Source organism: Cottoperca gobio, chromosome 3 (genome assembly GCF_900634415.1).
Source record: "Cottoperca gobio chromosome 3, fCotGob3.1, whole genome shotgun sequence".
In the NCBI taxonomy this organism is placed as follows: domain Eukaryota; kingdom Metazoa; phylum Chordata; class Actinopteri; order Perciformes; family Bovichtidae; genus Cottoperca; species Cottoperca gobio.
This window is the reverse complement of record NC_041357.1, coordinates 2120001-2142378: the sequence shown is the minus strand read 5'-3', so window position 1 is coordinate 2142378 and position 22378 is coordinate 2120001. Positions and strand designations below refer to the sequence as shown.

General features: G+C 40.9%; 1 protein-coding gene across 1 annotated transcript in view; it reads left to right on the top strand.

Moving 5' to 3' along the window:
- Positions 1 to 2011: 2011 nt before the first annotated feature.
- LOC115028927 (mucin-5B-like) overlaps positions 2012 to 22378 on the top strand; it is a 36737-nt gene continuing 16370 nt past the window's right edge. Inside the window, exons 1-7 of the mRNA XM_029462861.1 lie at positions 2012 to 2195; positions 20607 to 20690; positions 20845 to 20904; positions 21021 to 21282; positions 21734 to 21848; positions 22174 to 22264; positions 22348 to 22378. The exon at positions 22348 to 22378 is cut by the window's right edge and continues 76 nt beyond it. Of these exons, the coding sequence (XP_029318721.1) occupies positions 2012 to 2195; positions 20607 to 20690; positions 20845 to 20904; positions 21021 to 21282; positions 21734 to 21848; positions 22174 to 22264; positions 22348 to 22378 (827 nt within the window). The remainder of the gene's footprint in view (positions 2196 to 20606; positions 20691 to 20844; positions 20905 to 21020; positions 21283 to 21733; positions 21849 to 22173; positions 22265 to 22347) is intronic.

The window sequence follows — 22378 nt, the reverse complement described above, 5'->3', positions numbered from 1 at the left end:
AAATCAAAGGACCTTAAAACATAAAATTTTCACTAGAATGACGGTTAAGTTACGGGACGTTAGTGCCGATGCTAGTTAAGCTAGCTGCTCAGCAGCTGTTAGGAGCGGCTGCTTGGCTGCCGGCATCCGACCTAAGTTAGCCTTTTAAAGTAGAACTTTTAAGACCTTAACTTTCAAACCTAAGAGTTGTAAATGTTGATTTATATTTTACATAGATTGTGGCGATTGTATAGATAATTTATTCTTCATATTACCTGCTTGGTTTTCTAAGAATATCACTTAGAAAGTCCAGTGCAATCGTTCGGATTGATTATACATATTTTATTATTTATAATATGTGTACTTATTTTGCAACTTAATCTCTTTTGTTTAGTGGTGTACAGCTAAACTTGCTCTAACGTTTTGTTTTAGGGAGAAGGAGACTGAGGCAGAGGAGAGGATGGACAGACTCTTCTCTCTGCTGGAGAAACTTGTTGACAAATTAAATGTAAATTAATTGAAATAAATAATATATATAATGATTAATATATTGTGTATTTAATTTACATGAACTATAAATGAAAAGTAATGAAAACTTGATTGAATGATTATTATAAACAAAAGTATTATAAAACAATATAACATTTACAGTATATACAGATAAAGTTTGCTCCTGCTCATTCATTGCCAGATTGTACTACGACTCAGGCGAGACTCTCCAAGACTTCGTTTTTTCTGTCACGGAGCGTGTTTGGACCCAAATGCAGCACACAGGAAACCAAGAACAGTTGATAATGATGTTTAATGTCAGAGCTCGGCAGGTACAGGGCAGTACAGATAATGAGCATTAGCAAGCTAAGATGGCGCCACGGATGGCTGCCTCGGTGTGTTGGTGCGCATTGTTTTGTCTTGTTTTGTTCGTAAACTCTGTTTTTTGTGGTACCCTGAGCTCTTTCACTCATGAAGAGCTCATGAACATCAGAGGAACAACTCCCGTGGATTTATCTCCCACATTTCTCTGTTTATCAGTGGAATTATTGGACATTCTGGTCAAAGGTGCGCTCACCTTCGCTCATGCAGTTAAATGCCGGAGGAGGGGAAAACCAGAGAGGAGAATATTTTGGATCACTGTTACACCACAGTCAGCGGTGCTTATCGTGCCATCCCCCGTGCTGCACTTGGTCACTCTGACCACGTCATGGTACACCTGATTCCTGCATACAGGCAGAAACTAAAGCTCTGTAAACCTGTTGTGAGGACATCAAAGAAGTGGACCAGTGAGGCTGTGCAAGATCTTCAGGCATGTTTGGACAGTACTGACTGGGATGTTTTTAGGTCTGCTACCAACAGTCTGGATGAGTACACAGAGGCTGTGACGTCATACATCAGCTTCTGTGACGATAGCTGTGTACCATCAAGCACCAGGGTGAGCTACAACAATGACAAACCCTGGTTCACAGCCAAACTCAGGCAGTTACGGTTGGAAAAGGAGGAAGCATTCAAGATTGGGGACAGCGAAAGGTTTATAGAGTCAAAGTACAAGTTCAGCAAGTCGGTGAGAGCTAAGCGACAGTACTCTGAGAAACTTCAACACCAGTTCTCAGCCAATGACTCTGCCACTGTCTGGAAAGGGCTAAGGCAGATCACCAACTATAAGCCTAGAGCCCCCCACTCCTTGAATGCTTCGCACTTCGCCAATGAACTGAATGAGTTCTACTGTCGCTTTGAAAGACAATGGGACAGACCTGACACCATCCCTGCGACACTCTTCATCAGCTCCATCCCAGGAGCCCCATCTCCCCCACCTCAGCAGAGGCCTTAGCCTCTCCACTACTGCCCACCTCAGTGCCCCCCTCCCCCCTTACTTCCACAGTGACGCCTCTCTCCATTCTTGAGAGGGACGTCAACAGCCTATTCAAGAGGCAGAACCTGACTCTGTCTCTCCTTCCACTTTGAAGAATTGTGCTGATCAGCTGTCTCCAGTGTTCACAGACATGTTTAACACCTCACTGGAGACATGCCACATGTCAGAATGCTTCAAGGCCTCCACCATTACCCCGTCCCCAAAAAAACAAGGATCACAGGACTAAATGACTACAGACCCGTCACCCTGACCTCTGTGGTAATGAAGTCCTTTGAGCACCTTGTCCTGTCCCACCTCAAATCCATCACAGACCCAATCCTGGACCCCTGCAGTTCGCCTACAGAGCACACAGGTCTGTATACGATACTGTCAATATGGCCCTCCACTACATTCTCCTGCACCTGGATTCCGCAGGAACCTATGCCAGGATCCTGTTTGTGGACTTCAGCACAGCAGAGGATGTACTTCCTGCGGCAGCTGAGGAAATTCAACTTGCCAAAGATGATGGTGTACTTCTACAATGCCATCATCGAGTCCATCCTCACCTCCTTCATCACCATCTGGTACGCTGCTGCCACTGACAGGGACAAGGTCAGACTGCAGCGTGTCATTCGCTATGCGGAGAAGGTGATCAGCTGCAATCTGCCATCCCTCCAGGACCTGCACGCCTCCAGGACCCGGAAGCGTGAAGGCAAGATTGCAGCAGACCCCTCCCACCCTGGACAAAGACTTTTTGAGTCACTTCCATCCGGCAGGAGGCTGCGGTCCATCAGGACCAAAACCTCTCGCCATGTGAACAGCTTCTTCCCCTCTGTAGTTGGCCTCATAAATAAGGCCAGAGACCCCCCACTGACACTGTCTCTCCCTCCCCCCTGTCATTTGTGATCACACATCTGTTCCCTACAAACATACCTATGTGGGAACCTTTGCACATTCCTCTGAGTATTTTGCACATTTCTGCTACTACTACACTTTTAATTCTATTTTAATTAAGATATACTGTACATCTTTTTCATTACATTCTGTACATTCTTTTTTCTATATTTATATTCTTCTGTATTTGCACCATTACACACCAAAGAAAATTCCTTGTATGTGAAAACCTGCTTGGCACTAAACCAAATTCTGATTCTGATTCTGATTCTGATACGTACATACGTACAAAAACCAAGCAGACAAACCAGTAGAGGACAGACAGAAGGTAGATCGGCCAGGCAGAGGATCAGGAATCAGAAGAGACAAGCAGGTCAGAAGCAGGCATGTGACCATCAATCACATGACTATCGATCCTGTGACTGTATCGATCACGTGACCATCAATCACGTGTGCATCGATCACCCCCTGCGACCCTTTAAGCAGTTCCAGATAATGGAAAAATGGCAGAGTATACTATACGTAAACACTTTGAGTAGAAGTGTTGCCAAGGTTAAATATTAAAGAAAGCCACTGGAAGCAAACCTCTGTCAAAAATTAGATATACAGCCATCCATCAGCCATTGTACTAATAAGTGACATATTACTTCATGCACTGAAAGTGAATATTGGCAGTACGTGTAAATTGTGTACAGCAAAATAATATTTTACACTTTACTACTGGGCTGGTGCTGTTTTTCATCTGTCTGTACTGTTCCTATATGTTTCTTCCCTCTGGTTTCCCTCACTGCTCAGCACCACTCCTGCTAGACAAACAGCACCACTCAGCATCGCCCAGAACTATCAGTCTAACCTGAAAAACACTGATAACAGCTCATACACCCACACATCATGCTTATCTCTCTCGCATGCCATGTTAAACCAAACCTGTGGCTTCTGTGTACTGTGGATAGATAATCATCTGTAGATTTCAAAAATCTTGCTGTTGGATGGGTGGTTTAAAAAAAAAAAATTCTAAATGGAACCTTTTTTGGTTACAAAGTCAAATGTTAACGCAACCACATTTATAAAATCACCCCATGGCTTCAGCAATTTTGGAATTCAAATAATCCAAATAAACTACCTTCAGAGAATAACTAACTAGTTTTAATATACACTGGATAATATATTAAGCAATGGTCTAACCTCACCTTTACATTACATTACATTACATTACATTACAGGTCATTTAGCGGACGCTCTTATCCAGAGCGACTTACATTGAACTAACTACAGGCACAGTCCCCCTGGAGCAACTGGGGGTTAAGTACCTTGCTTAGGGGTACAATGGTGACAGCCCTAGTATTGAACTCATGACCTTGGTTACAGCGCATGCCATATGACACAAGAAGGTCGGGAGTTCAATACCAGGCTGCCACCATTGTACCCCTGAGCAAGGTACTTAACCCTGACTTGCTCCAGGGAGACTGTCTCTGTACATAGTTCAATGTAAGTCGCTCTGGATAAGAGCGTCTGCTAAATTACCTGTAATGATGTAATGTAATATGAACGCACATCTCCTGCTGAGCTGCGGCAGTCCACTGTTCCTGTTCACTCTGCCAAGCCCATCCGCCCATCTGGTTGTCCTGCAGAGGGGACTCGGCACCTACTTCGTCCTCCAGTGGGGTTCCTCCGTTGTCACTGACCTCCTGCCCTTCCCCCAGAGCAGCTCCACCCTTTTAGTCCTGTCTCCTGATCACCCTCCTGGTCAGATAAAACTTTTGTAGTTGCCCTGCTCCGCCTATGCCTTTTGTGATTTGTTTGCTGTGCCCTGATTTGATCCTCTTGTGTCTAATCACCCTGCTGCCCTCGTGTCTTTGCTTGCCTCCTCCAACTACGTCCTGTTGTTGTGATTAGTTGTCTTTGTATATATTGTGATGTTTTGAGAGGTCGGGAGCTTTCCTCTGGGAGCTCTGGAGGTGTGGGTGCAGGAAATGAAGACAGCCAAAAAGTAGTTGTCAAACCTAAATCCGGTGTATTTAGTTCTTATACAGGTTAATTTATTTCTTACAGACAAACAAAACAAAACAGGTATTCAAATCATGAACCTCTAGTTGTATTCTCTTCACCTCAGGCGTTGTCTCTCCCTCTCCACTGTCTCCTTCCCCCCTTTTAGCTGCTGTACTAGGGCAATCAGATGATATGGTACAGCTGGGCAGCAATTTATAATCCCTGCTGCATCCAGGGAATGTATCTCCCATCTATGACCCTGCCTCTCATGACATCACAATATATATATATATACAGTGCTTATAGAAAATCATCATACCCCTTTGAAATAGTTACTTTATTTGTCGTACAGCCTGAAATCAAAACCCATTAAAAAAAAGACTTTTTCCAGCTGTATCTACAAATTTATCCTTACAACATCAAACTAATGAAAAAAGGAGACCGTTTAAATAAAAAAACTAGAATAACAGGGTTGGAAAAGTCGTCAGTCCCCTGATATAATACTTTGTAGAGCCACCTTTTGCTGCAATTACAGCCATCAATCTATTTGGATATGTCTCTACTAGCTTTGCACATGTAGATTGAGGAATATTTGCCCATTCTTCCTTGCAGAATTGTTTAACTTCAGTCAAATTCGCTCCTGCAGACACACTCTGTACAACATCAGGAGGATATGTCCCCTACTGACTCAGAAGGTGACGCAGGTTCTTGTCCAGGCTTTTGTCATCTCACGCCTTGACTGCTGCAACTCCCTCCTTGCTGGACTGCCTACATGTGCCATCCGACCTCTACAGCTCATCCAGAATTCAGCAGCCCAACCCAAGTTCTCCCACACTACACTGCTTCTCTGCTCCCTTCACTGGCTAACAGTGGTGGCCCAAATCTGCTTCAAGACTCTGGTGCTGGCCTACCGTCCTGTGAATGGATCAGCCCCTTCCTACATCCAGGCCATGGTCAAACCATACACCCCAGCTCACTCACTTCGCTCTGCATCGGCCAATCGGCTTGCTACTACCTCACTGCGAGTGGGACCCAGATTCCCCTCAAACAAAACCGCCTGTTTGCTATCCTGGCTCCAAAACGACCTCCCCATTGATGTCAGGTCTTCACATCTTCCGTCACAGACTGAAAAGTCACCTGTTTCGAATGCACCTCCACAAAAAAGAAAGTATGTTGCACTTACATTAAATTCAACCATTACACTTATTTGTAGCCAATGGTTAAATTCATATTCTATTGTTTCTTACAGTATGTATATACAGTATATACCTGTGTGTCCCATTGTTCCTTGTCAGTTTGTCGTCTATGTTTCCTGGTGTGGTCATTCCTTCGTGTTTATCCATTCTGGTGTTCCCTCGTGCCATCCTGGTTTGTCCTGCTTTCTGTTACCTTCGCCTGCTCCCTCACTTTTGTTTTATACCAGTGTGTAGTATTCAGCTTTGTTTATTAAAGTTCACTTTTTCTTTGCAACCTGCCTGTGTGTGGGTCCTCTTTTTAACTGCACCGTGACAACATGCCATATACCTGGTTATGAAACAGTCTCAATATAATACTGATGACTCTATATTACCTACATAAGTAAACTAGACCATCAGCTAGAAGATTGGGTATTTCCATAAAGTTATTCTTAATGCTTGGCATCAGTGAAATCATGCAGGTTCATCTGCAGCTGGATATTCAACTTCCTGACGGGCAGGCCCCAGGTGGCCACAGCCACCCAGCACGCAGACTGTTCTCCTTGTTACCATCAGGCAGACGATACAGGAGCCTGGCTGCACGCACCACCAGACTCAAGGACAGTTTCCACCACCAAGCCATCAGGCTTCTCAACCTCCAGACCCACACACACCCACTCACTGCTGTCTGCATTACATAAATATAAATATTATTATTATTATTGTATTCTACCGCACAACCTCCCTTTCTCATATACTGTATGTACGCTATATTTTTTTAAATTATTGTTTTAACCAAATTGTATATAGTACTCTTTTTTATATTTTATATTTTTTATTTGACTGCTGAGCTGACATGCTGTCTTCTCAAACACATTTCAATGTACTGTTGACCCTGTGATAACCTACATATGACAACTAAAACAATTGTAACTTGAAACTCAGAAAATCCTCCTTCGAGCTGCAGTTGGATCTCCGGCAGGAGGTTGGGGATCTCTGCGCCCAGCAGCAGAAGCTCTTACTCCGCCCAAGAGCAAAACTTAACTTTGCTGCTCCGCCTGTCCCCGCTGGCAGCCAACACCCACACCAGGCCATACTGCTGGGCCCGCTGGAGGCAAGGGAGGCACGTGAGAACCAGAACAAGGACTGAGCAGGGCAGACTGTCACACCCTGCTGCAGTAAAATGAGAGGCTTTCGCTTTTGTCTACAGGACCACTAAAGCAAGCATAAAATGAAAGCTGCTTGTAATAACTTTAACGACAATAATTCTTAAGTTATGTAAAATGTGACTCAGAACAGAGGATTTGTACATTGTATGTGGTAGTGCCAGCCTTAGTATCCTACAGACAAAACATTGCATTGTTTGTCGATGGGGTGGGGGGGAACCAAAGCACCAACTGTTAATCAATGGCTTAAAAGCCTCTCAAGTTGCCTGGCCATGGAAAAGCTGGTGTATGATACTGAAGGCCACACCAAGAAAATTTCCCCAAAATATGGAGATGCTATACTTTACCTGCAAACCAACCAACGAGGTATTTACTGAAATTCAGTCATTTTATTTATATAGCCTAAAGGGGGCTTTACAGACTGTACGGGATACAACACCCTCTGTCCTTAGACCCTCACACCGCACAAGGGAAAGCTCCTTAAAAGAAAACCCACAATGATTAATTGTGGGGTTTTATTTATAATTAATTTATCCCTACCTAATGACGCCATTTTTTAACCTTTTAATTTTTGCAAAAATTAGTTGCTGAGCATTCACCCCCTGGAGGTCATGTGGCCCAGGGCATTTGCCCTCTTTGTCCAGTTGGTAATCCAACTTTGACTTAAACCTCTTGACATCCCAAAAAAATGTATTTTCTAAAATGAAGGTCAAACAGATGGTACAATATTTTTAGATGCAACCAGCAACTCTATAGGTCACTCTGTCGTAGGACCACAAAAATGTCAAATATTTTGCCCTAGGAGGCTGAACTTTGGCATGGAGGTCAAGTGTGTGTGGGTGTGAAGGAGTGTGCTTGTGTTCATGCTAATTGGCAAAAATGGCTGGCAGTGAGAGTGGCCTAAAAATAAAAAAGGAGCATAACTTCTCAATGGATTCCCGTATCACGGCCAAACTCATGAACCGTTAGAGTTCCTTTTTCATTGGTGTAGGTTAACCCTTACCCCCCTATAGGCAAGCCACGCCCTCTTTCATAACTCATGAACCGTTTCTCGTGGGGATTTGTGAGGTTGTGAATGTGCACCTACGTGGTAGCGGTTTTGCTAATTCATACTTGATAAAGAATTTCTCACAACTAGCAACAAACAAAAAGGTAAAGGAATATAACAAATAATTAAATAACAATAAATAATCGCAATGCATTTTTGCAGGAGGTGATCATTGTTTTTTCACCGACTGCTACTTAACACGCGACTGCTGATGTAACTTTGATGTTGACAAATTGTTTTGTGTTGCTAACACACAGCTGACAGCACTGAACAATAGAGGAATCAGGTTTACTGTGATTAATGACAATGTTCATGTCAGAGGGAGCATGTGACTCAGAGTTCCACTGAGACTCACACAGGAGGGTTTAAGAGTCACTTTGGGAAGGGGCAATTTTCAGAAGGTTGGAGGTAGTTATGATGAGTATCATAATGACATCCCTTAAAGTGAAAATATAGCATTAAATCTATGCAAGAACACAGAACATTTTATACATTTAATTTAACTGTTTAACGGGTCATAACAGAAATTGAGTGCTCTATACTGACACAACTTTTTGATAACAAAGAGCTGAATGACTGTGATTCTAGTTTCAGACAATGCTGTGAATTATAAAACTGTGCAAACCGCTCTTTGAAATGGATTCTTCCCACATATGAGAGGGCCATTAATTATTTAACTTCAAACGCCAGGGAAACCCTAATGACAAATCTGGAAATATGCGTCCCATTAGCCTCCTAAATTCAGAAACCAAGATACTTTGTGTAGCTCCCTCCAGTTATGAACACGAGGCCGAGGTCATGACGAGATCGCAAGCTCATGCTGTGCTGCATTGATCTGGTCCGCGATCACCAAGTGCGTCGATTAAATAAGCCGTGTTACACAAACACCGCAGATTAGCTCTGCCTCTATGAACTTGTACCTTAAAGGTAGGAACCAAAATTAAAGTGCAATGCAACTACATAAACAGGGAAAACATGAAGACAGTTACACTTTGTGTGGACACTAGCTGATATTTAAGTTAAGCATTCAATTCAGTTTTGATACGTTTCGTACAAGGTTAAAATGAAATGCTTAAAAAAGAGTCAATTTCCTAAACTTAAAATGCAACCTGGAGCTCGACCCTTGTGTTATCAGTATATTTAACTCATGAAGATTTGACAAAGTGGAAAGCCTCTTTTGTGAGTCCAGTCTGGTCATTTAAGTCATAGTCAAACAAGTGTCATTAGGTAGAAAAGCTACATTCATAAAGTTTATCTGTAATTTGTAAACATATGTTTCTATCAAAAGGAAGCAGAACTGTCACGGTTCAGGGCAGGGGAGGACCCAAATGCAGAAGACCAGGCGAAGATTTATAACAATAATACAAAGTAACAAAATAATAATGAGCACACAAACTGGGTAGACACGAGCAGGCAACGAGCAGGCAACGAGCAGGCAACGAGCAGGCAACGAGCAGGCAACGAGCAGGCAACGAGCAGGCAACGAGCAGGCAACGAGCAGGCAACGAGCAGGCAACGAGCAGGCAACATGAATAACGATCCGACAAGGCACACTGGGGCAGACAGGGATATATACAGACACCAAACGAGGGAACAAGACACAGCTGGGGGAGGAAGACAAAGACACAAGGCCAGGGTAGATAGACACATGAGGAACACATTAACAATCAGGAATGGAGGGACAACACACAGACAGGAAGTACAACTAGACATGACACAAGGGGGAGTGAACATTTCAAAATAAAACAGGAAAGTGCAACCAGACTGTGACAAGAACAGTACAGCAGTGTCAGGCCCAGGATACAGGGCAGGATGCAGTGGAGTACGAGGGCAACTGAATCAGGCCAGTTGAAGTATATGTATGAATGATATAATAGTGCGTTTGTTATTTTTCCCTATTCTTCACTGTGTAATGTGATATAACTGGAACAATATACTATACTATTGATTGGACGGCCGACTTTTAAGTGCAGGATAAACACTTAAAATGAATATTCTTCCTAAATGTAACATTTATTTCAGAATATTCCCCTACCACCAGATTCGCATCTATTTCCAAAACTGAAAAAGCTGTTCACCAACTTAATACTGAATAATAGACGTGACAGACAATTTCTTCCCTCTTGTACCTACCGTACGATAACAATGGGGCTACGAGACTAACAAACAGTTTCTATCCGAAGGCTATCATGTTTGTGAATATGCTCCCCCCCCACACAAACTGATTGAACTGTGAAAAAAAACCAACACAACTTAAACAATGCATTGTGCACTTTGTTGTTGTCCGCCTTATTTGTGCAATATTTCATATTCCACAGTACTAACAGTGTACTGTGAACCTATGTGCAATACCTTTTACCTATTTATTTATTTTTATATTGTATATTGTGTATATCTCTTGCTTTTAGTTCTAATTTTAAATGTTTGCTGTTGGAGGATTAGTAGAGTAAGTTTTTCATATATAACTGTCTGTTACCTGTGCATATGACAATAAATATCTTGAATCTTGAATCTCCTGTGGTAATACTGGGCGGCTCAGCTGAGAACCACTATGTTTAAATTCTCATCGGAAAGCCCAGTCATCGACATTGCATTGGTTAAAGCTGATATACTCACCTCCTTAAAGACAGACATATCCTCTGTAATAAGAGAAGAGTTGAAGAACACACTGGCAGGTGAGTTTGAAACGTTAAGGAAGGAAATAAAAGCAGTAAGATCTGAAATTGCTCACAGTACAACATGTTAAAGCTAATGTAGGAGCCGTTGAGGATGGATTGTCAACTGTACAAACTACGGTAACAGACCTTCAGAAGCAAGTAGAAGTCTTACAAGAAAAATGTGAGGATTTGGAGGGGAGGATGAGGAGGGGAAGATTAGTGGTCAAGCAACATATTTAGTTGTTCTGTTTTGTTTCGTATTCAAGCAAAGGGCTCGCACAGCTGCCTGTTCTGAGTTGCAGCCTGGGACCCTTTATGGTTTTTATGATCTTATGTTCAGTACCTGTTCAAATCCCACAGTTCCCCAGGGATCCTTTAGTAGGAATAAGAGCAACAGGGAAATTGAGTTTTTCCTTTATTCTAGTACATTGTTGTTTGTTAATGATTATACAATTTTGGAGATTATACTCCTGCTGCTGCTGTTCGTGCAATCCCTATTATTTTCACATATAATGTTTTAATTTCATCCATCCACCTAATTATATGTGTTTTTTATCTTAATGTCTTTCTTTTTTTTCTTGTTTAGACACCCCATTGCCCCCATCCAAACCTCCTACAAATATTTACCTCCATACACCCATCCACGTATGCTGATATGAATATACACATAGGTAGTATATACTGCGCTCCACTTTCAATCTCCTCCTCTACATCCACCTTCCCTCCTCATTGTCCTGCTCATAAACAAAAAATAATACTCTACCCAATTCCAAATTTGAGTCATGGGTAATGTCAAAGGTCTCCATAATCCTATAAAGAGAAAGAAAATCCGTCGTCAACTTCCACATTTTTTTTTTTACAGGAAACCAAAGATGAGAAACTGAAAAGGTCTTGGGCAGATTATATTATTATATATATTCATCACACCAATCAGGTAGAAAGAGAGGAGTCTCTATTCTGATACATAGACAGGTTCATTTTACATTAACTGTGACCCACAAAGACTCTGAGGGGAGAGATGTCCAAGTCATATGGAGGGCTCAAACTCCTGAATCTAAGATATATTTTCTGGGTTGCACAGTTAAAACCTTTAACAATATGGATCCAGGAGCTTTCATGTACATGCTGGCTCACCAACAGAAAAAGCTTATGTGAGAGACCGTTGCAGACATTACCTTTCCTAGACATCCCCTTAAGGGAAATTCCAATTGGTGAATGGACTAGAATCACACTTAACAATTGGAGGAAAATAAAATAGTCTTTCAGATTACCTAAGGGAATCTCAGCACAAACCAATGTTAGATTTATAAAGTATTTTGCACCCTCCCATATAGATGCAGGCGTCAGACATTGGTCAGCACATGGACTCACTAATATATTCCAACTCCATAAGTACAGTTACCTTAAATCATTCAGAAATATGCAGAGAGCACATCTAGTTACCAACTCAAGTACATGGAGGGAAGTTAAATGGAAGGTAATTACCAGATTTTTCCAGACACCAAAGGAGGCTAAAATGGGCCCAACAAACTCAAATACATGTTGATGCACAAATAGGGAACCATACCCATGTGTGTTGGACGTGCCCTAAACTAAGAACCTTTTGGAATGAAGCTGTTACGGTGTGGTGTAGGAGAGGACCCAAGTGCAGAAAAACAGACGATGATATGACAAAAAGCGAGCCTTTAATAAAACAAAGATGAACAAACTCACAAGGATCACTGGGGGAAGCCAGGGATATATAGACAGACACTAATCACCAGAAGGAGACAAAGCTGGGAGAGAAAAGCACAAGGACAGGAAGTAAAATAAGACATGACACAAGGGAGAGTGAAACTTAAAAATAAAACAGGAAACAGTAAAAAGAAAACCAAGATCATAACAGAAGTGTTTGAGGCCCTTAATGAAGTGTTCCAGCCACATTTCATAAAGGTTCCAAAGGTGGCACTACTAGGAGAAATACTGGAACATCTTGTACAAATATCATTAAATGTATCACAATTAAGTGGTTAAAACCTAAACCCCCAACATACACATTTTGGACTGAGAAGGTGTTGGAAATGTATGAGATGGAACAAATAACATAATCCCTGAGACTTCAAACAGATATATTTATTGGAGCCCTTCCATTACTCATACAGTGAAGTGATCCAAATTTCCCCACACCTTCTGAATCATACCATTAGCTCCACCTTCCCAACCCACATTGTCTTCAGTGGCATGGGTTTGTGTAAATGCATATTCACACACAAATGAGTTGGCAATTACAACAACCCAGGCTCACTTTAGGTGGGCTGATGTTAACCCTATGTGTGATGATCCGATGGACCATAATAGTATAGTGAAATAAATCACATTCAAAATAGGTTAGTCGGGATAGGTTTGAATCCAGAGCATTAATAATGGTAATGGTAATAACTGTTGAAAGTCTTAAGAAATTGTTCATATGTATTGAAAATAGAAAAATAAATGGCAACATAAACATACATGAATGAGCTCAATGGAATTAATATTCTATCACCATGGTAATTACCTTGTTACAAAGTCTTACACAAAGTTCAAATTTCAATCCTTTGAAAGAAATGGACCTTTAATCTTTTAGATCTAATTGCTGAATTCTAACCGGGTTTAGTATATTTTCCTGCATGTATTCATGCTCAGTGATTTTCGAGCTTTTTTGCATATTAGAAATTGTCTTTCTGTGCTTTTCATTCTTGGGAGTCTTCTGTGTCGTCTGTCAAACTCTAGCGTAAGTGAAATGATAAGAAAATAGAAAAACCATGTGTAAAAATATGTCCATCAGTCAAAATAGCCAATAGTAATAAACCAATAATATTGACTGAACATGACTCAATGTCAACAAAAAATAGAGTCTATTCTAGTGTAGAGATTATGGACATGGGAATGAAAAGAGTTCTCCCTGCACGTTGGATTTGAGATCCATCATAGATCACACAGATTCATATTCTTGATGTATGTATGGAGAAGCTTACTTGTATTGGAGGGGGTTGTGCTTAGTGCCGGTCTGTTCAGGTACTAAGTACAGGTACACATTGTAAATCCAATAATCAAGTTAGTGTTGGAAGAATCTGGTATCAACCCGAGTACCTTCCTAAAACATTCAGGATTATTATCCTTCGGCGAGTTGTGGATCTTTCTTTCTTTTCACCTGCACCTCCTTGTGCTCCGCTTGGGCCGTCTTCATCAGCCTGTTCATCTCTTTTTATGTTTAGTATTCTCTGAAGTAGTTTGCTTCTCAAGCACATCAGACACTATGCTGTTATAATAACTACAATAAAAGTGCCCATATTTTGTTGCAAGTTAAGTTTTAAGATGAAGTCGACGAGAGCTTCTTCTATTGCTCCCCCTCAACAACCTACATCCTTTAGGTCAAATAAGGACTTTTTTTTTTTTTTTATTTGAATGATGTGCTTGCCTGGGTAGAAGAGACACAGGGTGAAAAGGTGGATTATAAAGCGCTAAGTGATATGGAGTAAATTAGTTTTTCATATATTTATTATATTCTCTTAAATGTATATTTATATTTATTTTACTGATGAGAAGGGAGGAATGTGTAGTGCTTCTGTGATCTGCACGGACGCTTGCTTTGATATGCTAGGGTTAGGGTTAACTCTTCACAGCCCACTCTTCCCCAACACATGGAATCATGGGCGCACCTACCGTATGTTAGGGTTCTGGTATAAACAAATATGGTTATTGACAAAAATGAAAGATAATTAATATTAATACAATTATTAACATTCATTGATAATAACTAGCAATACAATGAAGAAGGTGCTTTAGCTCAACAATGAATATCAATATTATTATTAAGATAATAAATATAAAAACACACTATATCTAATGCTAAGCAAAGTGATTGATCTATCAGGTGTGTGCTGTGCTTTGAATGGGTACAACATGGGAAGAAGATCTATTGCAATGCAGGAAAGGGATGGAATGGGCTTAGTTCAGTATTCACTGCTGTTCAAATTGAATTGATTGCGATTTAAAATTATATGAATGATGATGATTTACTGTGTGAACTAAATGGACCACGAGTTACCGTCTCTCACAACATTTATATCACACAAATCGTGATGCAGTGGGATTAGATTATTTTACTGCTCCGCATTGTTTTTAATTTGCTATATGACACTACTTCATACAAATACTGTGGTTTGCCTCTAAGTTCTCTTTCCAGTCATCATAAGGACAAAAAACTGTTTTTTGAGCTTTTGTAGCATATGGAGCATTTGTAATTGCATATAAATTAACTTAAAACTTATATATAAGTATGGCCAACATGTGTGGCACTTGTGTTGGCAGTACTAAGCCAATTTACTAGTCATATTCCTTAACAATTTGATCATAAAATAAGTCTGGATGATATAAATGGGAGGAGTCTCTACTGAAGTTTTTTTAATATGTAAACACGATTTAGGCATGATAGCTGTAATTTAATCTTATCAAATATTTGCTGTGTAACTTTGCTTTTATTTAAAAAAAGAAATGCATTCAGATTTCTCCAAAATCACCCAGGTCAAACCACAGGTGCTGGTTTATAGTGATTGTGCCCAAACCACCAAAGTTTCAGCCCAGTTATCACTGTTAGTTAAAGGAGGGGAACGCTGTCCAACACCCAATGTTGTCACATCTCAGGTTGACTCAGAAAATCCCAATATTGTGCAATATTTTCACTTAACATACAAGTTTCAGCCAGGTCATATTGTCCTCTGCTACTATCAGACACAGCAGACTGTACGAGATGAAAGAAAAATACCAATGGGCTTATACAGTGAATTTCCTAAAACTACATTATTTATCTTGTCATTTACCACAAGTTAATTATTCACTTAACCCTCCATACTTTACTGATTTTACTCTCATTTCAGACCTCCTGGCCAGCAATTTATGGGATATCCCCTTTAAACAGGGCTGAAAACCACCTCGTTCTTATCAAACTGCTAAAAATTAAACGTTGGGGAAAGATTTCTTTTAATTTAAATGTTGAGTGTTCTTGAGAGAGCTCCACAGGTCTCATAAATTAATTTCATTCATTCATTGGATGTAAAACCAAAATGCTTTCCAGTGAAGCTACACATGTGATCATAAATACACATTAAAGGATTACATGTAGTGTTTTGGGTAGGTTGTAATTATTTGGGGTTCTTTTTCCTCTGTTTTAAACAAAACAAAAAGTCTGGCTGTCTTCCAATGAATCTTATTGCATCCGAGTATTATGATTGCTGTCGACAGGGAAATGCTTTATTTTTCATGTAGATCATAATATGATAGATAGATCAAGTGTTTCTTCCCAGATTTGCAGCTGGAGGTAAATGTTAGTATGTCTGGAGGTTGATGGCTGAACAGCTGAAGGGTGCACTACGAGCAGCCAGGCTGTCTAAAGCCCCAGTCAGAGATATCAACTGAACCTCAACATGTCGAGTTGAGGGAAAGTGCTGAATAGATTTTTGAAGTTGCGTGAGGAAATCTGGCCGTTTTTGGAAGCAAAGGGAAACACACCACAGATCTCTGGGACGAAAAGTGTCGATGTGAGCTGGACTGCAACATAACGAGGCATCTCACTGTTAAACCTCCAGCTTCAGAGCCGTGTGATCACAGACATGTATGATGCAGTGACAGCGTTCTAAGCCAAGCTGCCTGTGGGAGACTCGGATACACCAAGGAAACTTTGGTCACTACGTGTTTCCAAACACCGACAAACCATCTCCACCGCTGTGTTCCCGACTGCGCATGATCTGCTCAGCAATCTGTTTGCAGTTGATGTGGAAACAGCACATGTGAACATCCAAATGGAGCTGATTGACCTCCAGTGTAACGCCACACTCAAGGCAAAGTATGACTCTGTGGGCGCTGCAGTTTCCAAGCTTCACCTCCGAAACGATGCCTTAATTTTGGCCCTGTCTGTGATTGAGTTTGACACCCCTGGTCTACTGCTTGCTTTGCGCAGTCTCTCCTCAGCTGTTTCGCGAAGGGCAGGGCTCCGCACCATACACACACACACACACACACACACATACTCACACACACACACATACTCACACACACACACACACACACACACACACACACACTGTTAGCATACACAAACCACCGACCCTCCGACCACTGTCCTGATAATGCCTCTCTTTCACTTTTCAGTTGAAGAAAACATTTGAATGGTGGATTTTTACGCGGTATTAATGGTTTTACTATTAATAGTTAATAGTTTTACTTAAAAAGTTAGGAGTACTTTAGTAGAGCATGGATTTAATAAGCGGAGGTATTTGTATTTTGTATGGCAAAGTGGCGCTGTACCTGCAGGCTATCCTCTCGTGCTCGGTGACTCCAGGGAAGTGAAGAAGAGTTTGGTCGTCACGTGTAACGAGCCATCGATCTGGATCAATATATCGATTCGATAATCAACGTTCCAATATCACAGATGCAAAGCTAATCATTGATACTTATCAAAGATAAGTCTTTATTTTGAAATACCCATAGACACGTCTGTTTCACCATTCTGTTCCATTCATGTTATAGCTGTGTGTAGCAGTGCTGTGTGTGTACAGTTTATTATACGTAAATGCTACAACTCCTCAAAAGTCTTGCTAGCCACCTGCTGAATAAAGTGAAAGGGGTTAGCCCCGTAGTTAGCAACAACAACAGCCCAGGCTCACCTAAGGCGGGCTGACCTTGACAGTGGACCAGCAATTCTCATTTTAGTGTCAACCACTCACCAGCTTTGACCAGCAACCAGACCTCCAGGCAACAACAGGAGGTCTATTTAAATTTTTTCAATCAATCAAATCAAAACCGTATCGTGGCAGACTTTGTGATATTGGCAAATATCGTATTGTTGTCCAAAGAATTTATTTAATATTGTAGCGTGATGAAACTTATGATTTACAACCCTGAACATCATTATATCCAGCAGTCCAGCAGTATAAGTGAACAGGGTGCTATAGCTTGTTTCTTAAAACCTTTCTAGTATTAAACACGTCACATGTCCATGTTGCATCGACCTCAACACTGCATGTCCAGTAATACATCCGGTGAAGTAGACCGAATGAATGGTTCTTGAGATATGCGAGGGACATATCCACATACACACAGACGGATATGTTTTGCTTCATAGTTTAATTAGATATACATAAATCTGCACTTTACTGCTTTTTGGTATGGTAAGATGGTAAAATTAATTTTGTTGTCTCAGTATGGTAAAAAGTTGAATCTGATCTAATCTTATCAAATGAGCTAATGTTGTGGGTGTGATTAGCAGAACCTCTTATGAAACAACAGGATTCAAATAACATGACTGAAACAATTGCTGATTGCTCTGCAGATGACAGGGCTACACCCATGCTGCTGTGCAGTGTACAGCTGAGCCTCTTCAGACACATAATCTCACTTGGGTGGACGGTAAAACAATACTAATGGATCTGTAATGAACTAAAGTGAATTTAAGTAATCTCTGCTCTCCATTCATGTTGAGTCACTGTTAAGTCTTGCTATTGTTTAGGATGACTGCTGGTGATAAGAAAACAAAAGGCAAAAGTGTTAATCACTCAAAAATCTGAACACACCTTTAATAGGTTTAAGCTTTTATCGCTTCAGTGAAACAAAGCAAATAAAAACACTTAGGAAAGAATTTTGTAAAGTCTTTAAATATCTAAAGCCTTACGTTATATCAGTCCATAATAATTGTTCATAGTGGTGGTCTATTATTCCCACAGGTCAGATTTGGTAGGAGTGTGTGTTTCCTAGTTGAACCTTGAATAATGCCAAAGCTGTATCCTGAAGCTCTGAGCCTGAAAAGACACAACTTTTGCTTTCCCTATCGCTGGTTATTGCCACAGGTAGAAACCAAATGAATACATCTAACTATAAAGCAAGGAATCTTTGTCGGTGTGTATGTGTTTGTGTCCCTTGGATATCTAAAAATAATGTTCATCTGATCTACTTCACACTTTGCGGGTGTATTGCAGGGGACACAAGAAGGTGCTTAACAGTACAATAAACTGAGTCTATGTGATCTGTCAAGCAAGTCGTCTGCAGCGCCACTTTTTGCAGTTGTGCTTCAGTGTTGCTTCTGGATCCTAAGGTTTCAACCAAGCTCTTCTTCACTTCCCTGGAGCCGACGAGCACGAGTGGATAGCCTGCAGGTCTGATCCTGGGACACTGCCCCAACTCCCACCAGATCACCAAACTTTCTGTTGCTGCTGGTACACGGGTTAGACCCTGTTCTCCACCCTGTGACTAATGGTGCTGGGTTTTGTGCTGGCTGACGTTTCTGCCGCCTCTAACTGAAGGTCCATCTCCCAGAGCCGCCACACGCTCTCCTCCCAACGGGGTGGTCTCCTGGTGGTGGGTAACATGAGGCAAAGGTTCAGGTTGTTTTCTCGTTTGGATATAATACATTAAACAAATGATCAAAGCATACGTGCAGCGTCCAGCCCCCTGTTGCCCTGATGTTAGTTAGTAGCCGTTGTTTTTTCTTTTTTAATAACTGATGACTGTAAATTAGGATTGTATGGACCCCTATTTCTTTGGAGCAGGTAGACAGGTATTACACATTGCACCTTTAATTAATTATAAAGCCCTATTATAATTGTTATATTCTTTGAGTAAAATTTGACTTGAAGTAGTCTACTCCAATAAAGTGAATATGTTTGGGTAGGAGTTTTAAAAAATGGTTATCTCCAATCCTTAACTTACTTTTGAAGTTTTAACACGGTCAATTTAACCAAATTACAAGACAACACTTCCTTCCAGTGGTGTGTCCATATTGTTTTTGCTTTATTTGTGCAGGTTTTGAGATATTTGTCTCTGCCCCAATACAATGGAGTAGATTGGAATTTAGATTGAGGTGCTCACAGCATTGGAGAATTGCATTTAAGCCATAAACAGCGTCCTCTCTTTCACGGAACACTTTCCCTCTTATTCAGTATAATCCAACAGTTTTCATAGGGACTATTGTTTTGGTAAAAAGTAGTTCCCCTGAAAACTGATTACAATGAGGTATGTGGATTATCCAGGAAAGACACAGTACTGTTGATTATTTATACTTTTTTCATGAGAAATTTCATTCACCTCCATTGTATGCAGGTGGAGACAGATATCTCAAAACCTGGAGAAGAAAAACCAAATTATCTGCAAGGAGAGAAAACACTAGCGGTAGAGTTAGTCAGTTAGTGGGGGAAAACTCTTGTTTTATGTCTTTTCAGAGCTTTCGACTGCATCTCATGGTCTTCATTCAATGATTGGAACTGGTCGAGGTGTCGTCATATGAACCTCATGCTGTGTGGCCCTTCAGTCACATGATACATTGATTGTATTTTGGGGAGAGTAACCTCTGGTGTCAGTTGGGAATGTCCTTCTTGATCTTTCTCCGGTCGTCCACTGACTCCTACTCCATGACCTTTGACTTCTTTTTTTTTCAGGTAATAATCGTGTTTTCTATTTCATTGCAGCATTCATGTTACAATGATACAGGCAGTTACCAATCTATGATCCAAGAACACATCAGAAGGATCAAGTAAAAGCACCAACACCATGTTAGTGTGGCCATCATTGTGGACATAGATTCCATATTAGTACAGGCTGTGGCCTTTAGGTGCTAGTTTGTTTCCATCACAGATGTGAGGTAAACATCTGTTTGTATGCTCTGTAACCTCACCCTTCATATCAGTTGTTTGATAGTGAGTGTACCAGGGACCATGGAAATAAATGGGACAAGCAAGATCAGCAGTCATGAATCACCATGTCAAACTATGGGATGGCCACTCCCTCACCTGCCACAGTAAGACCTTCCCCCTGCTATAAAGAGCTGGACCTCCCTCCCATCTTCCTCAGAGTTCCTGAAGAAGCAAATGGCTATGGCTAACACGTTGCTGCTATGGCTGACCCTGTCTGCCATTGTAGCTGCTTGGCACACAGGTACATATATTCCATTCCATTAGGCAGCCTGACAAATATAACAAATGGGACTATTAACAGTTCAAATGTTTACCTGTGTGCTTACTGTGTTTTAATGTAGTTTGAGATTTGATTATTGATTACTTGACAAATAACTCTTTACTTATTTCAACAGAGGCTAAGTCTGCTGTGGACATTTTCTCCTCCATGTCCCAGATTCCTGAGAAAATATCAGGTGAGCTTATTGGTTGTTGGTTAGTAACTGGCAATGAGGGATAATTCATACATGTAGGTAAAGACCTGTGTGAAGATTAGCCTGTAGTGGTGTCATGTCCTGATCTGTCTTTGTAGGTGTAAGTCCCATCCACAATGGCCAGGTTTGCAGTACGTGGGGCAACTTCCACTTCAAGACCTTTGATGGAGATGTTTTCCAGTTGCAATCCACTTGCAACTACATCCTGACTTCTTCATGCAGAAGTAGTTACAAGGATTTCAACATCCAGATAAGAAGACAGGAGGCTGGCGGCCATAACACCATCAAAAACATTGTCATGAAGCTGGAGGGTTCTGTAGTGGAGCTCTCTGAGGGCTCAGTGGTCGTTGATGGCAAATCGTAAGTTTAATCTAAAAACTCTAAAGCCCTTTGTACTTTATAATGTATCAATGGAGACTGGATGGTACATACTGTACACACGTATGGGTCAGAATATCTCTTACCCTCACTAGAAAAACACAATCAGGAATTGCAGTCGTGACTTGATTAGCATGGAGAGGAGCAGGGTTACCATGGCAACTTTAATATGTTAACTTAGAAATCAATTTGTGGTGTTTCTATAAACACTGTTGAGTACTGTGGTTAGTTAATAAATTAATGTTAGGAAAAATGTGGTTCTATGCAAATGTTTTATGCTTTTGATGCTTTATGCATACTGATGTTGAGAATTGTTCTTTCCTGGAGTAATAGTCATCAGAACAGCTTTGCTTCGGTTGGATACCATTGACAATCTCTTTTTGGCTCTAGGAACCAACGTTAAATAATGTGACTTCTTTTTTTCTTTTTGCAGAGCCACCCTACCATATAGTCAATCAGGAGTGCTCATCGAGAAAACTCCCACCTACATCAAAATCAAAGCAAAACTGGGATTAGTTGCTATCTGGAATGAGGAGGACTCTTTTCTGGTAAGATATGTTATGACCATTATTGTTAAAAAATACTGTTAAAGTTTTGAAATAAAGTACATCAGGGTTAGGCTGCACACTGAACCTGTGATATACAGTATATGCTTCGAAATGTAAGTGCAAATATCTACTTTGGTGAGTAGGACCACAAAATGAATATGATTTAAAGCATCATGTATACTTTTATTTCCAGGAGTTTTGTGGAACATCAGAATTATCATTTTATAGTGATTAATGTATACAGTAAAAACAAACTCGGGGAGTGTCACTAAAACTGGGCCGCAGGTTCTCGCTCCCGCTTAAGGCGATGGTTTTCTTCTTACAGGTGGAACTAGACCTGAAGTACAAGAACCAAACCTGTGGTCTTTGTGGAGACTTTAATGGGGTCCAGCTCCACAATGAGTTCTACAGCCATGGTACACTTTGAGCCACATTAACAAGTCATTCAGTGTAGGCTTGGCCACAGAACTGAGATGTTTCTTTGATTTTATCCAAACAGGTGTGAAAATATCCCCCGTGGATTTTGCTAA